Genomic DNA, 16,703 nt, shown 5'->3' with positions numbered 1-16,703 from the left:
TATATATATATACAGTGCAGCAGATAATGTCATCATGGAGGTGGTGATCGGGTGGGGGGGGGGGGGTTCAGTGGGTGACTTGGGGTGTGTTCATGTGGATGGTGGCAGAGGGAAAGAAGCTGTTTTTGTGTCTGGAGGTTCTGGTTCTGATGGACTGAAACCTCCTTCCAGAAGGGAGAGATTGAAACAGTTTATGACCGGGGTGGGAGGGGTCGGCCACAATCTTTCCTGCATGACTTATTACGACTTATTACGACTTATGAGATAAGTCGTAATATTTCGAGATGAAAGTCATATTGTTTTTAGAATAAAGTCTTAATTTTATGAGAATAAAGTCGTACTTTTATCAGGTTTTATCAAATTTACACAGACAAGGTCCAAGGTCTTAAATATTGTGACTTTTATCTAATAATATCTCAAGATACAACTTTATCAAATTTATTCTCAAAATATTCAGACTTTTATCTCAAAATCTTGACTTATTCTTGAAATATTATGACTTTAATCTCATAAAATTACAATTTTGTTATGATAAAACTTTATTCTTATAAAATTTAAAGTTTTTTACATAGTAAAATTTTATATTCACCTGACTGTAAATATAACGTAATGGTAAATGCATCTTTTATTACAATGCCGCAACATCAGTTTATTATTTAACAAATTCAAAAACGTTTTTTAGGCAAGGCTGTTATTAGTTGAAAGTACAAACTACCTGATTGGTAACTTATACCTCCTTTTGACATTATATTGGTAAGAGCAGCTTCTTAGTGTTCAAGGACAATGTTTAAGGCTTCCTCTCTTCGTCGAGCACCACTTCAAGGTTATTGTGTAAGAGACAGCAGATATATCCGAGGCGGCCTGGCGTAAAGGTTAACTTTGCAGAGTTGCTGATGTCGGGGAAATGTGTTTAAAAAAAACTGTTAAATCATGTTGTGTGTTAACACCCCAGGTATGGAATGGCTAACACCCTTACACAGAGCACATGTTCTCCTTGTGAACGCTGTGGGAAAAAGTGTGCAATGATAAAATATAGTAAATCGTAGGGATGTAACGATTAATCGTAAGGCAGTTAAAAATTGATTCATAGGTATCACGGTTCACATCGATGCTCTGAAAATTGAATCGCAGTACTTTTTTTAAACAACAGAGGGCGCTGTATATTTATCCCTTCTCTTGTCCAGCAGTGTACCGGCGGGCGGAATCTCTTGTTACTCTCTTTCTGTGTGCTTTCTACTCTTAAACATGTTCATAAATGATTCCTTACCCCTTTAGCACGAAAGAATATCTGTAAAAGTCACATTTTTCTATTATCTCTGTCTGCTAGCACGTAGCATCTCTTCTTCACTGGTAGAATAACTGCATTCCAACCGACCACTGGGTTACCAGCGCCCTCTGCTGGTCAAAACAAATATCTCGTCAATACAGTTCAATGACTGTTTTATTAAAGTCCAATTGTTAGGACACAAAATACATTTTCAGTTGCACTTTGAAAAAAGAAAAGGAACTATTATGCAGTTTTTCATTGTTTACTATAGAACCAGAATTTAAATTAACAGGCTTCTTCTTCATTTGTATTATTCATTTTTTTTTTTTTTATTTCATTCAGGATTTATTTTTAGTTAAATTGCATTGTTTTGAATAGTATATCAAGGCATTCTTTTGACAATTAAAAATAAAAGGAAAATACTACAGTATTTTCTAGTTTCCCCCCCAAAAAATAAAGGAATATTTTTCAGTCATTATTTGTCTACAGTCCCATTTTGTAAAATAAATCGTGAGAGAATCGTATCGTGAACCCAGTATCGTGAATCGAATTGTATCGGGAGTTGAGTGAATCGTTCCAAAATCGGAAGTATCATTATTATCGGTAATTCTGTTTAAAGTCTAGATAACTTTGAGTGAATATTGCAAGCACTATGAGCTTGTTTGAGAACATTTGTGGGTGTTTTTTGTGGCAAATAATGTTAGGAGTAAAGTAACCGTTCTTTTTTGCTTTTTTTCCTAGTGTTGACACTACAGTTTTGCATCAGTCTTGGACTGGTTGTGCTTGATGGCCGTAAAGCTTGAACCTCAGTAACTAGAGATATATTTAGAGTATTTACAGTTTTAGATGGGTTGAATTGTGATCAGTAAAAAGATCGCAAAGGTCAGACCCATAAGGGTAAAGTAAAGATCAACACCACCACGTTTTTATTCACCGCACCTACGTTGAAACAGGGGAACCTTTATGTGAAGGATCTCACGTATGCACATACCAACAGTGTCAAAATGTTCCAGCCCCCTGCCGTGTGAGATAAGAGGGGATTCGTAAGAAGACCCATCGTTTTTATATGGAAGGAAAACACATGCTCTCACTCTGCTGCCCGTGGTGTTAGACTGTGGTTGGCAGGTCATTGTTTGATTTTTGGAGAACCCGTGGACAATGGCCAAACTAAACCTAGTCCAGTCCAAATCTCTCAAAGGCTGCATCATCACTCCTGCCAGAAGTTTATCAGATTGAATCCCTGCATCCCTCCTGTTGACACATTTGTGAAATCTGTTTCAGAGTCACTGTTTAACTGGTTTAATTAAATTTGCGTACGATTCATTCTTCGGTTATTCGGTTTTAAAACCAAATCCAACTGACAGTGTGGTTAATTTGTTTTACTTACTTAAAACCTGAACAGAAAAAATAAAAACCAGACGAGCGGCATTTTCCTATTTTAAAATTAAATGTTCTATTTGTGTGATATTTGGATATTTTAGGGAAACTATGGACGAGAGCTTTATGTTTTAATCTCACCACACAGAGGGGACCCACAGATGGGTGGACTTTTACTCCTAGACAAAAAGGAGCAACGCATAAGTCACATTACTGATGAATTGGTTGAAACATTATACATAAATAAATCAAAACAAAATTAATATTAATAAATATAGAGAAAAAAGATAGAGAATGAGGAAATATGAACATATACTCTATGTAGTGCATGTATTATACTGTATTGTTAATATGAATATCTAATATTATTTAAAAGGCGAAGTCTGAGGCCCTACCATTGTAATTGAGCAAATGGACAGAGTCCATAGTGTGCAGTTTACATTTATAATGACTTTTTTAATTGCATTTGATTTTTAGGGTTTGCAAAAGTACACAAGAATGCTTCTCATGTGGTTGATAACAAATGCTACAGCAGCATTTGTGTCGGTATGTTATATCAGCTGTTTGCTTCCAAGGTAATAAAGTGTTATTTGAGAGTTGGCTAGAGTTTTCTCAGGGATACAAAGTGCTAGCTTGAGTTAGCGAGTCAGCAGATGGAGACATACAGGACTAAGCAGCTGGTAGAGATCCAGTAATCTGGGGTTGAGCGCGTGTTCTCAGTAGGTTTAAGAGCAGTGCTGTAACTGTACAGCATCTGCTCAATATATCAGACCACGGGCAGATTGTACCCTAAAAGTCACATGACCAGAAATACAGCACAGGGTTTATACTGTATATCTAAGATAATTTGTTTTGGATTACATGTAACACTTTGTTTTATCCCTTAGTGCGCTGTTAGCATAGTTTAATTGCTGACTAAGTTTAAAAAAAAAAAAAAATCACGATAAACTCGGCAGGTTAAGGTACAAAGGGAAAAATAAATATGTGGCTTTTGCACTTTAGACAGCATTTCAGTTACCAGTACTGTGTTCTGTAAAAACTAAACGTTTGTTTATTCCTGTTTTGAAAGAACAACTAGTTTACGTAGATGCTAAAAAAAAACCTTATAATAATAATAATCACTGTCAAATTATGGGTCTTACTTTAAACATGAGAAGATATTTAAATTGCCAATTTAAGCAAAGTAGAATACATCCATCCATCCATCCATCCATCCATCCATCTTCTCCCGCTTAGCCGTTTCCGGGTCGCGGGGGCAGCATCCTCAGTAGGGAGGCCCAGACTTCCCTCTCCCCGGCCACTTCCTCCAGCTCTTCCGGGGGGACCCCGAGACGTTCCCAGGCCAGCCGAGAGACATAGTCTCTCCAGCGTGTCCTGGGTCTTCCCCGGGGCCTCCTTCCGGAGGGACGTGCCCTGAACGCCGCACTAGGGAGGCGTTCAGGGGGCATCCTAATTAGGTGCCCGAGCCACCTCATCTGGCTCTTCTCGATGCGGAGGAGCAGCGACTCTACTTTGAGCCCCTCCCGAATGACTGAGCTTCTCACCCTATCTCTAAGGGAGAGCCCAGCCACCCTTCGGAGGAAACTCATTTCGGCCGCTTGTACCCGTGATCTTGTTCTTTCGGTCATGACCCAAAGTTCATGACCATAGGTGAGGGTTGGAACGTAGACCGACCTGTAAATCGAGAGCTTTGCTTTTCGGCTCAGCTCCCTTTTCACAATGACGGACTGGTGCAGACTCTGCATCACTGCAGACACCGCACCAATCCGCCTGTCGATCTCTCGCTCCATCCTTCCCTCACTCGTGAACAAGACCCCGAGGTACTTGAACTCCTCCACCTGGGGCAGAACCTCATCTCCAACCCGGAGAAGGCACTCCACCTTTTTCCGGTCGAGAACCATGGACTCGGATTTGGAGGTGCTGATTCTCATTCCGGCCGCTTCACACTCGGCTGCGAACCGATCCAGTGAGAGTTGAAGGTCACGGTATGTTGGAGCCAACAGGACCACATCATCTGCGAAAAGCAGTGATGCAATACTGAGACCCCCGTACCGGACCCCCTCAACAACCTGACTGCGCCTAGAAATTCTGTCCATAAAAGTTATGAACAGAATCGGAGCCAGGCCGAATACAAAAAAGAGAAAAAAAAAAAAAAAACAGTTACTTCCTGTTTCTTCATGGGATAATTATTTGAAACTTGTTTTTTTGCGTTGTCAAATTTTTTTCTTTAAAGTAAAAAAAATGTTTCTCTTTTTTTTCTTCACTCTTCTTCTTCTCTTCTTTTTTTTGTCACATTCAACATCTGTTTCTCTGTCTCATCTGGTGCTTATATCCATTGTTTACACACACACACACACACACACACAACTTTAACCCGAACATTTGGACAGTCCGCCAATGGAGTTGCTCTTGGGCTAAAAATGCATTTTCGGCCGAAACAGAATTTTGTGTTTGTTTGGGATCAAGTTTAACATTTGTTTTATTTTTAATTTAATTTATTTTGTGAGGCATTAAGATTAATTTATACAGTTGCAATGTTTTATTTTAGTGAGGTTAGTACACATTCAAAGCCATACATGCAATGGGACTAATACTTTGCATAACATTTTTTACATATATATATATATATATATATATATATAACAAAGATGCCGATGCTTTGGAACATTCTGTGGTCACAGGACAGCGGTGTATATGTATACATCCTGCCTCTTCATGCCAACCTAAATGGAAATAGTACTAACTTTCTGTAGCTTACGTTGTACACACCGCCTGTCGCTACTACCCATACAATTTTGTTGCACAGATTGCAAACATGGGTTGGACTAAATGGAAAAATAATGCAATGGTTTAAGTCCTACTTGGAGGAGCAAAGTTATTTTGTAAGCATTAGAAACTTTGAATCTGACAGATTACCAATGTCCTGTGCGGTTCCTCAGGGCTCTGTTCTTGGACCCCTTCTGTTTAGCCTTTATATGCTTCCTTTAGGACAAATTTTACAGAACAACAAGGTTGATTATCAGCGCTATGCAGATGACACACAACTATATCTATCACTGAACCCAGATGACTATGGTCCCATTGAGGTGTTGTGTGACTGCTTAGAAAAATGAAACTGCTGGATTAGTGAAAACTTCCTTCAACTAAACCATGACAAGATGGAGGTGATTGCATTTGGTAACAAGGAAAAGAGGACTGCTGTCAGCAAGTATCTTGAGTCTCGATCTTTAAAAGCTAAAGACCAAGTCAAAAACCTTGGCGTTGACGCAGATCTGACATTCAGCAGTCAGATCAAATCTATCACAAAAACAGCCTTTTACCATCTAAAGAACATCTCCAGAGTGAAAGGTTTAATGACTCAAAGATCAGGAGAAACTGGTCCATGCTTTTATCTCCAGCAGACTGGACTATTGTAATGGTCTTCTGACAGGAATCCCCCAAAAGAGCATCAAGCAGCTACAGCTGGTTCAGAACGCTGCAGCTCGGGTCTTAACCAGAACAAAGAGGTCAGAGCACATTACTCCAGTTTTAAAGTCTTTACACTGGCTCCCAGTCAGCCTCAGAATAGACTTTAAAGTTCTGCTGCTGGTGTATAAATGTGTGAATGGGTTTGGTCCAGAATACATCTGTGAGATGTTAGTCAGGTATGAACTCAGCAGGTCTCTCAGATCTATGGACACAGGTCAGATAGTGGAGCCCAGAGCTCACAGTAGACATGGTGATGCTGTGTTTAGTTATTATGCTGTAAAGAAGTGGAACAAACTGCCAGCAGAGCTGAAGTCAGCATCACATGTGAACATTTTTAAATCAAAGTTAAAGGCACTTTTTTTCTCTACTGCGCATGATTGAAAGAGAGAGTTTTGGTCATGTTGTTGATATAATGTGTTTGTTGATGATTTTACTGATGATTTTAAATGTTCTTATTGATTTTAAGCTGTTGAATGTTTTATCACGTAAAGCACATTGAGTTGCCTTGTGTATGAAATGCGCTATACAAATAAATCTGCCTTGCCTTGCCTTGCCTTACCCACTGGTGGTTTAAATCCATTAGGTAAAAAGCTGCTGAATTGGAGGACGAGTCCTTGTTTGTATTAGAATTAGAAGATAGAAATAATAGATATAAAATGTAAATAATTTATACTTGGAAATTTAAGAATAGACACATATTCATCAATAATAAAATCGTGATTACCGTAATTTCCTTTCTTTTCTTCTTTTAATCACCCCAATACAGATGTATTGATCTATCAGATTAATCATAATACAGGGTCCTCAGGGTCATGAAATTCCTGAAAAAGTTATGGAATTTGAAAAAACAATTTTCTCGTCTTGAAAAGTCATGGAATATTTTAACTATTTTGGAAACATACCTTAGTTTATTTTATTGTTTAAAATATATTAAACCCCAAAGATGTTCAGTGTTATTTCAAAGTCACCTTAAGCAAATCCCTTAACCCTAACACCTTGTGTTGTACATCGCTTTGGATAAAAGTGTCTGCTAATTTAATTTGTAATCTTGTAATTAAACATGGTAGCACTTAGTTCTTACATTCGATACCTAATCCTAATCTGGGTCTGAATGGGCCAGAGTTTTCTCACCTTAATCAGAATACAAGACTGGGTACACCCGACATTCGTTTCAATTACAGGGCTAATACGAAAAGCTGGATTTTTAAACAGGGGTGTCAAACTCGAGTCTCGCAGGTCGAAACCAGCCAACGAGAGCCTTCACTTCGGCCCCCTGTAAGATTTTTTTTTTTTTTCCAGATTTCTCAAAAATTCCAATTAAAATTAAAAAAATGAAAACCATTCCCAATACAGTAAAATAACCACAAGAAAAAGATTTGTAAGACTGGGAAATTAAATTTAATAATTACTTATCTCGTAAGGAGAACAATGCAGAGGCCTCTTGATTTATTTATTTTTTTAGTTCCTCATCTTTAGCCGTGCTTTTCTCAAAATTTGTATTTTGTTATTTTGATAAGAGAAAAGCTTCCTTTTAGGGAAATAGATCCTGCCTGTCAGCTTAAACAAATTATTTTTTAAAAAGCAAAATTGATGCAAATTGGCCAAAGCGCTACAGTACTTTCCCTTCACTCCTACAGAGCTGAACTTGTTCCACTGTGGGCGTTTTATCGTCACAGCCTCTTTTGGAAGGAGGGAAAACTGCATTGAATTTTTTTTTTTGACTGCAGAAAATGTAATTAGCATGTAACTGTAAATGTTACTAGCCCTAACATGTAGTGTAATTCATAAAAGTGGATATTTTGGTTCTGATCTTCAGCAAATAACCATAGCAGTGCATTGTGGGAGACCATTCTCTGATGTTGTGTCGGAGGGAGAAAGACATTGAATTACAACATATCTAACCCTTTTAGTTTCCTTCACATGCATCATTCCCTTTAAGAAGCAACCAGACACAGGCAGCTCAGAGTTTACAGTAAATCAGTTCAGCTTTAAAGGGAAACGCTAAAATATTAATGATGAATGAGTCGATATAAAACACGTTTGAAATGATTGATTATTTGCTAGATTATCATCAATCCTTTGAGTAAATGTGAGGGGATTGAGAATGGTATGGTGCGGGTAAGTAATATCAAGGCCTGAAAAAGCAGATGGCCCCTAAAGACAGTTTATTAATTTATCACTGATAAGGCAAGTGCAGGAGAAGCATTAAAACTAGGCTAAGGCAGCGAGCTGCTTCTGCCGTTTCAAGGACACTCTATTTTCCCCTCGTCTGTACCTCACTTGCTTCTTCTTTTTTCTGTTTTTTTCTCTCTCTTATACTGCTGTTTCTACCTCATGTCTTTTTTTTTATTCCTCATGTGATGCTTCTCTAATTTATTTTTTATCCTTTATTTCCCCTTTGGGTGCATCATTGCCTACTAGCCTAAGATGATATGCAGTTATCAGCTAAAAGAACTAGAAAATCAGTTTACACGTGTCATAGATAAAGCTGTCTCAGCTACTGTGACATCACTTATTGCATTCGTCACATGATATTTTTTGAACTCAGTCTTGACTATAGATTACACCAGTTCATGTTAATAAATGGCTGTATTTGCTACACACAGAGGTGTAAAGAGTACCAACAATGTACTCAAGTACAAGTAAGTCATACATGAAATACTTAAAATACTTAATTTTAATCTCTTACTTTCACTTCTAGTTACACACTCCACACATGAAGATAATAAGTCAGACATAGAATTGTTTTGATCATACTGTGTGTAGGGCTGGGTGATTTTTTTTATTTTTTTTTAATGCATTTAAAAATGACTCCAGACATCAGAAATGTTTATTGCTGTTATTGTCCTCAAGAGTTAAAATGCATGAAACAATCCCAAAATATAAAGTAAATGAGGCTCTGTCATTCAACAATTTCAAGCTTTAACTCAGGTTTACGCAAAAGTGCAACAGCAACTTCACAGTGTCTTAAATTTTTTGATTAAGAAATCAGATAACGACATATTATAACATTACAATTAAAAAAAATAAAATAAACTCCCTTAGCATCTCAGCATAGTGCAAATAAAAAATTGAACATGCCTGTGGCACACATATAGCCTACTCAAAGGATAAACAAATGCAACAAAGATGGGGCTGGCTCACATCGGAACGTGAAAAAGTCAGAAAAAACTGGTGGGGAAAAAAGAAAAATATTTTGAAAATTATAAAAGGAAAAAAAAAAATTTGAACATGAATTTGCAAAAAAAAAAATCGTTTTTATCTACAAATTTGATTAATCGATTAAATCGATTTTTTGCCCAGCCCTAACTGTTTGCCAGGTTTATCGTGGGTCTTTAAAAAGACTTAAAATGTCTTAAATAAAAATCTGGATAATTAAGGTTTTAAGTTGTCTTAAATATATCATAAATTTGCACATAGGTATCATTGTTGTGGAAACAACAAAAGATGACACAATGTAGACTTGAGGCTTTTTTGTTTTTTACGCCCTCATCGCGTTTTATTTTGAATGCAATAGACTGTTACAACCGTGTTTTGGGAGCAACCCCAGCTTTCAAGCTCAAGGGGTTTTTTTTATATATATATATATATATATATATATATATATAGTTTGGACTAAGTTTACAATATGATAGACAATAAACAATATTTGTTTAAAGGAAAAATACTTTTTTAAAAATGCAGTTGAAAAAATGACCATGCTTTTTAATTCTGGACTTACTTACCGACTTAGTTTTCAACTGAACTTGAAACAAACCACAACAATCTGGTCTGCAGTAGATTGTAGTGGAGCTAAAAAACTTAAAGGAGATCAGGTATGCACCACTGTCGCCATTTTTTATTGAAAATATCTGATGCGGTGTAATTGTAGTTTTTATAGAGTAAACTTGAAATTACTTTTTAGTTTCTATTTTTAACGCTCAACAAACATTTAAAAAATCCATGAGGAGAACTTGTGTTTTTAAAGACATTAACAAGTCGAGGTCGTTTGCAACTTCACTGCGAAGTGATTGATGGAACGGATGTTTGTGTTTTTTGGTGTGCGGGTTTGCAAGTAAAAAGTCATGGTCACACTTTGAATCCTGTCATGGTTACAGAACGCAAACTCAGAGTGAGCTTTTTTTAAGTAAATAAACAATTCACAGTACATTAATCCAAGTGCAGAATCACTCTTTGCTTGTACGGTTTAATTATTCTTTGTAAATGTTTTAATTTCTTTACAGACATGACTTAGTCAATATTTATATTCCTGAATGTTTTTAGAGATTGGAGAGGACATGATATCTCATATTGTCAGACCTCGTCCTTTGAAATGGGAGGAATGTCTTTTTGCATTAAACACTTTGCAAATACTTTAAACTCTGCAACCACTTTGCATTTGCCATTGTCAATCCCTATCACGTCCTTTAACACAGATATATATATATATATATATATATATATATATATATATATTTATGGTGTAGGCCTCGTAGATCAATTAATGAAAGATCCTTGTTCTGCAAAATCGCAAATTACCTATAATTTTTTACTTCATTACAAACATTGGGTTTGTTGACAAAGTCTGTGACTTGAACTTTGGAGAAGTAATGTATTGTGGGATTCAGAATCCCATAGAAGAATACAAAGATGTTCGAAGTGTTTTTACTTCATTCTTACCGTAGTTTCCTGAATTTCTTCACCAGATGAGGAGGACAGTATTCCGCTCGATGCCATGACATAACGTTACTTGGCAAGACAGTACATTTTGGTGTCTTCGTGGAAAGCTACAAAATCCACATGTACCATTGTTTTGGCACAACTTTCGATCTGTGAAGGCACCAGAAATGTCTTAAGGAGTACACTGGCATCAGTAGTGGATGAGAACAACGTTTGAAATACACTAAGTACAAATTGAATAAGGATTGTCACCGGTAGCTTTAATTTAGCTATTTATAGATTCCTGACCACAATACCAACAACCATTAAATAATTTCCTGAGTTATAAGGCTTTACATTGATTATAGTCTTATTAAGCTTCATCTTTGCTTTTTGATTCATAATTTGAATTGGTTTACCACCACTAATATTTTTCATTGTGCTGTCCTGTTTAATTTCGTCTCTTACAACAGACTTCTCTTGAGTTTCTCCTCTTCTGTCCTCGGCTGGCCACTTTCCCGCATGCCTCATTTCACCTACCATTGTTTGATTCTCTTAAGTTTTGTTGCTCTAGCTTTCTCAGTTTTTCTTGCAACAGTGTCTCCCACTGTTTAATAGGATGAACAAATGTGTAATTTAGGACCAAGACACACAGACTGACAGAAATACCGAGGGTCAATCCAGAATGTTCCATTACTGTCCAAACTCTCACCGCAGGGCCCTTTAGGCTCCGTTTTCATGCCAAACAAGACACTGTTTTAGGAACACCCTAAGCTCATGGTTTAAAGACCTCTCTTGTAGCCTCTGTAGGATACACTGTTGCTGTTATGATAATGATCGATATAATATTTCATTAAGTACCCTGCTGCTCAATGATCTTAGTGAGGGAAGAAAAAGAACTAGGCTTGTGCTTCAGCTTCTGTGTTTACATTTCAAGTGGCACGTAGTGATTGTAGAAATGTCTTTAGCTTTCAAAGGTCACGCATAAACCAAGCCGCTATTGATTAGATTGAATAGATTCAAGCAAACTCAAATCAAAAGTAATTTCCCAAGACATACATTTGATATGCAGGGAAAGTCAGAGAAGTATGGTTAGTTTTTTCAATATTGGTGTTTATTAATGTTGAAAGGAAAAAAGGATCTAAAAGCTAAACTGGGGACAATTCCCTAATTTAAGTCAAACAAACATGTATTTATAGATTGGTCGAAATCTGAGTTAATTTGAAAGAAATATTTTTGATGATATAGTACTTAGCAAAACAAATAAATGAGAGTTTGTGTTAATTCACTGAGCTGATTCGGAGACACACACAGGGATGACGCATCGCAGCCGTCTGTGCTCTCCCTGACGTAGAGATGATGCTCAAGTATTTCTCACTAAAGTAGAGGGCTTATGTAATAAGCTGCATGAATTTTAATAACACTGAGGCCGCAAAAGGCGGGAGATGGAAATTCTTACTGAAGATTTTTGCGAAAGAGCTGAAACTAGAATCTTTTTAATTTTTTGCTGAAAATTATGATGCTAAGTAATTGCACATTATAAATGATTTCCTAAGCTGAATAATTAAGCAGGATCTATAAACTATATTAAAGTGAAGATGACAAGATTTGGCCAAAATTATTGATATTTTTTGTAAGAACTGTTTAATATTTCAGAGACTAAACTGCCTATAGAGAAATAATACTAATAAATGCTGTTATTAAGGTAAAAAAATAAAATAAATAAACTTATTTTATTGAATATTTTCATAATTTGTTCATATGTCATTTATTTTTATTTATTAGCTTTTTTCTTTTGCTTTTATTCCTCATTTGGACTTCTGCTCTCTTCAATCTTCAAAGGGCACTCCACCAGCATAAATGGACATAGTCCCGGCATGGTTAAAAGCTAACTAAACAAACCAACCTTAAAGAATGCAATGCACACACTCATGCTTATTTGACAACATTTTAGACACAAATGAAGTGTGACCTTCCCTAAACACAGATATGCACAGACTTGAAATGCGCTGACACACCTTTACTCTCAGTCCGTGTCCATTGTATTATAATCTGTATTATGGTGTTTAGTTCTTCAGCACTCAGAGATCACTTGGTACAGAAAGTTTGGAGAGGCGAGAGAAAGGGTAACATTGACAATAACAGCAAAGCAGTTTATTGCGGAGTTTATCAGCAGTGGGAGATGAAGAGTGGTTGGTTTTGCTTTCTTTGTTGCAGAATTTTCACTTTTGTGATTATTAAGTTCTCAATAATACCTTTCATATGGCTTGCTAAATTTGCTCTTTGTGTCTTTATTTTTTTTTGCAAGCAAACGCATGTCAATGTCAGCACCTAAAACAGTGTCGGCTCAGTTTAACAAATACAATGGTTTTTATATTTTTAATGTCACTAGTGAAAAACTTATAAACAACAAAAGATCAAATGATTATGAGACACAGAGGCTAGCTACAATGGCCTCATGTAAAATATTTTTTTTTATTTGAGTGGTAAAATAACTCAAAGTTGGGGTCCAAAATACAAATGAAGAAGTTGCATAATGAATATTGTTTTACATTCAAAGAAAGGGTAATCTTTATACTATGAATTGATACAGAGATCTGATTTTTTTTTTTTACATACATTCCCACATGCAGTTATGGACCAATGAAAATCTGTCACAAAAGTATTTTTTGGATTTCAAGAGACTATCACCCAAGAACCAATGCATATATGTGACTAATCATTAGTGATGTGAACAGTCTATGTACATAGCTCAATGCTGATCAAATTACAGGGAGCTGAGGGATATGCAAAGTTGTTCACTAAATTGGCCATTATTTCAGAAAGTATTCATCCATTCAATCTAAACATTTACAGAGTGCCAATAGAAAATTCAGAATTTTTTGAGACCAAAGTCCATGGGATGTTCTGAACATTTGTAGAAATGACGTGGAATGACTCTATTACAGTGTCGTTTTTGCAGTTAGTGAGAGAAAGTTTGCAACTTTTGCCGAAAAGGCCCTACGAGCCCCATACTGACTTCTAAACCAATCTACTTTTCTTTCTTGTCGCTCCGTGATTTTAGCTAGAAGGAAATCCTGCAAGAGGGATTTGCGGTCTGTCAATGAGGAACTACCGGCTCATCTTCTGCCACAACCTGAAGCAGCCATAGATGGTTCGGTGGTTCACTGGCCAGGGGAGGAGAGGATAGGATACACTTTCACTGCTACACGGTGAGTAATGCTCAGTGAGTGAGCGGTCTTGTAACAGGGATTGTTGAGCATGTGCTTTATTTACAGTATTTGTTTAACAAACACACACCCCGAACCTGCCGAACCATAGTGGTAAAATTTCATAATCCCCCACATATCAACAGGGAGGTTACAAATGATATACCTTTTTTTCCCCTAGTAGATACATAGATAATACACATACAAAGGCATGTACATATGCATATAAAAATTCAAGTAAAATGGCAACAACAAAAATACACAAGTGACCCAAAGTTCATCAAATGATTTCAGTCCAACTCATTCTGTATACACAAGGACAAGGAAATCCCCCCATACCTCGTCAAAAGCCAGATTTTTCTTTGTTGTACAATATTTTCTCTGGTGTAATAAAAGATGACAGCTCATTCAACAATACATACATATCTTTATGTAACCGATTCTAACTCATTTGGTGCTATTTTCCTAACCGAAAGTGCAGCCTTCAAATTCCTTAATTTTTTTTTGCTGTACTTGAAGTGTTGTTTAAATATATACTGAACTTAAAATTCATTCTTAAAGCATCATTCAGCTCACTGCAGTTTTATTTTAGATCTATTATTTCTAACCACTACTGTGAACATATTGTAGCGTGAAATATAATTACAGGCCATGAAGCCAATTGCCTCTCATAACTCCCACACTCACTCGTCAACAATAATGATTGGAAACCACTGCCACAGATTAGTGTGTCACTGTGATGGAATGATTTTATTTATATGTAACAAAGGAACAGATGTAGATATAACATCCTCGTTCTCCTTTAAATTAGCCATTGATCCTCTTGTGTGGTAATTTAGTCAGATATTGAGATGTCATCTCATTATTTAAAGCTCCTGTGTCAAACTCATGACCAGCGGCCATTTCCGGCCCTTTGGAGCATCTAATTTGGCCCGCAGGAGAAAGTATAAATTACAGAGAAAGCATGAATCATTGTGTAAATGAAACTCAACATTCCTGATGCTTATATTGCATGATTGCAGTCATTTTTAATGTTAAACAGCAAAAAAACAACTCAAAATTCTTACAAAATCCTTCACTTTTCCTCAAATTATGACATGACTGATATCTGTCACTTATTGCTTGGATATTGTTGGTTTCCTATATATTTTGTGATTTATGTATATGTAGAAGTGCAAACTATGGCACAATAATGTTGAAATTACTCGTTTTACCGCATAAAATCTGGGGACCACTTGAGATCAAGCTGCTCCATATTTGGACTCTGAACTAAAATGAGTTTGACACCCCTGATTTATAGCATTTCAGTTAACATATTTTATGCTGCTTTATCGTGCCTCTTTTTTTCTCTCCTTTTTTTCTTCGTGGAAGACGTGAGGTCTTGGCGGGGTTGTGGTGAGGAGGCGGCGGCGGCCATGAGGAAAAGCATTTCTCCATTGCCAGGCAATGAGTGTGGGAGCTCAGCCGGCACCACGCGGGTTTTTGGCGTTCCTTTGGAGGAGGTGACACGCATGCACACAATCAGTGGCTACGAGGTCCCAGCGCTGGTCAAGCACATCGTTGACTACATCGAGGAACACGGTACGTGTGCGACGCGTGACCCACAAAAACCAGCAAAACCATAGCAAGCAATCCGGGTTGCGGTCAATTATAATTGTATTCATGCAATTGGTAATTAAACAGTTTTAACCAATGTTAAGCTGAATCCCGTATTTCCTCTGAAACAGTTCAAGCACACAATAAGAGCTAAACACTGGTGTCTCTCTTTTTTTTTATGATGACAGTTGTAACTATAGATTTACAGTATGCACACAGTCGAGATTTGTTTATGGATTAAGCCTCAGATTACAGAAGCAATGTGTACTTGGTTTATGTTGTCACAGTTGAGATAAAACTGCTCACACCAGTTTTGTAGCATTGCATATCTAAACCCATAACATGTCAGATGTTTGTTCAAACCCTAAGGATACAAACTTGGGCGCTTGACTTTTATTATTCCTTGTGGCCTAATGGTTAAATAATCTATGTATCTGTTCATTTGTGACAATGAAGTGGTTTATGTTATGTTAAGGTTTCATTTATTCAGACATTACGCCAAAGTCAAGGATGGATCAAAGCGTTCAGCAGACGCCTCTGAAGAAGACTGCCAGTTGACGGTCGAGTAAATTTCCTGAGAAAAAGAACTTTCTAGAATCATGGCTTATGTTATGTTAAGATTTGTTTATTGAAGTTTGGTGGTTTTAACCCTCCTATTAGCCTCAAATATTACTAACACATTTTAACCTTGGAGTCAATTTGACCAGAAAATGATTTTGATTCTCTAGCGCCACCATCAGGTCAAACTTTTAAATTAAAAGTATTTTATCTTGAATGGTTTTCATCCAAATTTTCTCAAATTTACTGACAACATTAATGACCACAGGAGTATGAATCCTATTGGTTGTGGTGATAATCTGACCTTTCCTATAGCGCAACCATCAGGGACGTAAGGTCACATAGTTTTACACAATAGGAGGGTTAAAAAAAAAATTGTTGGCATTCAATTTAAAAAACAAGCACGGTTCCTCGTGACTCTCAATTTCTAAACAAATGCACATAAAATGTGTTGATTTAAACAAAAATTAAATCAGAAAATTTAGCCTTAAGAGCCAGACACATTCCCAACTATAGGAAAAAGCTTCCTTGTTTAATTTCCTTTCTGAGATTTCTTTTGTGTTTTGAGTCCCATCTTTCTACTGTAAAGT

At 36.7% G+C, this 16,703-nt stretch overlaps 1 protein-coding gene across 3 annotated transcripts in view; it reads left to right on the top strand.

Annotated features, from left to right (window-relative positions):
• The window catches only part of fam13b (family with sequence similarity 13 member B), a 67,821-nt gene that overhangs the window by 2,179 nt on the left and 48,939 nt on the right, over nucleotides 1–16,703 (top strand). For all 3 annotated transcript variants that reach the window (XM_028459163.1, XM_028459162.1, XM_028459164.1), the window contains exons 2-3: nucleotides 13,815–13,962; nucleotides 15,331–15,540. In XM_028459163.1, coding sequence (XP_028314964.1) covers nucleotides 15,375–15,540 — 166 coding nt within the window. In that variant the 5' untranslated portion in view covers nucleotides 13,815–13,962; nucleotides 15,331–15,374. The remainder of the gene's footprint in view (nucleotides 1–13,814; nucleotides 13,963–15,330; nucleotides 15,541–16,703) is intronic.

The sequence above is a fragment of the Gouania willdenowi genome, chromosome 10, assembly GCF_900634775.1.
Source record: "Gouania willdenowi chromosome 10, fGouWil2.1, whole genome shotgun sequence".
Taxonomy (NCBI): domain Eukaryota; kingdom Metazoa; phylum Chordata; class Actinopteri; order Blenniiformes; family Gobiesocidae; genus Gouania; species Gouania willdenowi.
This window is presented reverse-complemented; position numbering and strand designations above follow the sequence as displayed.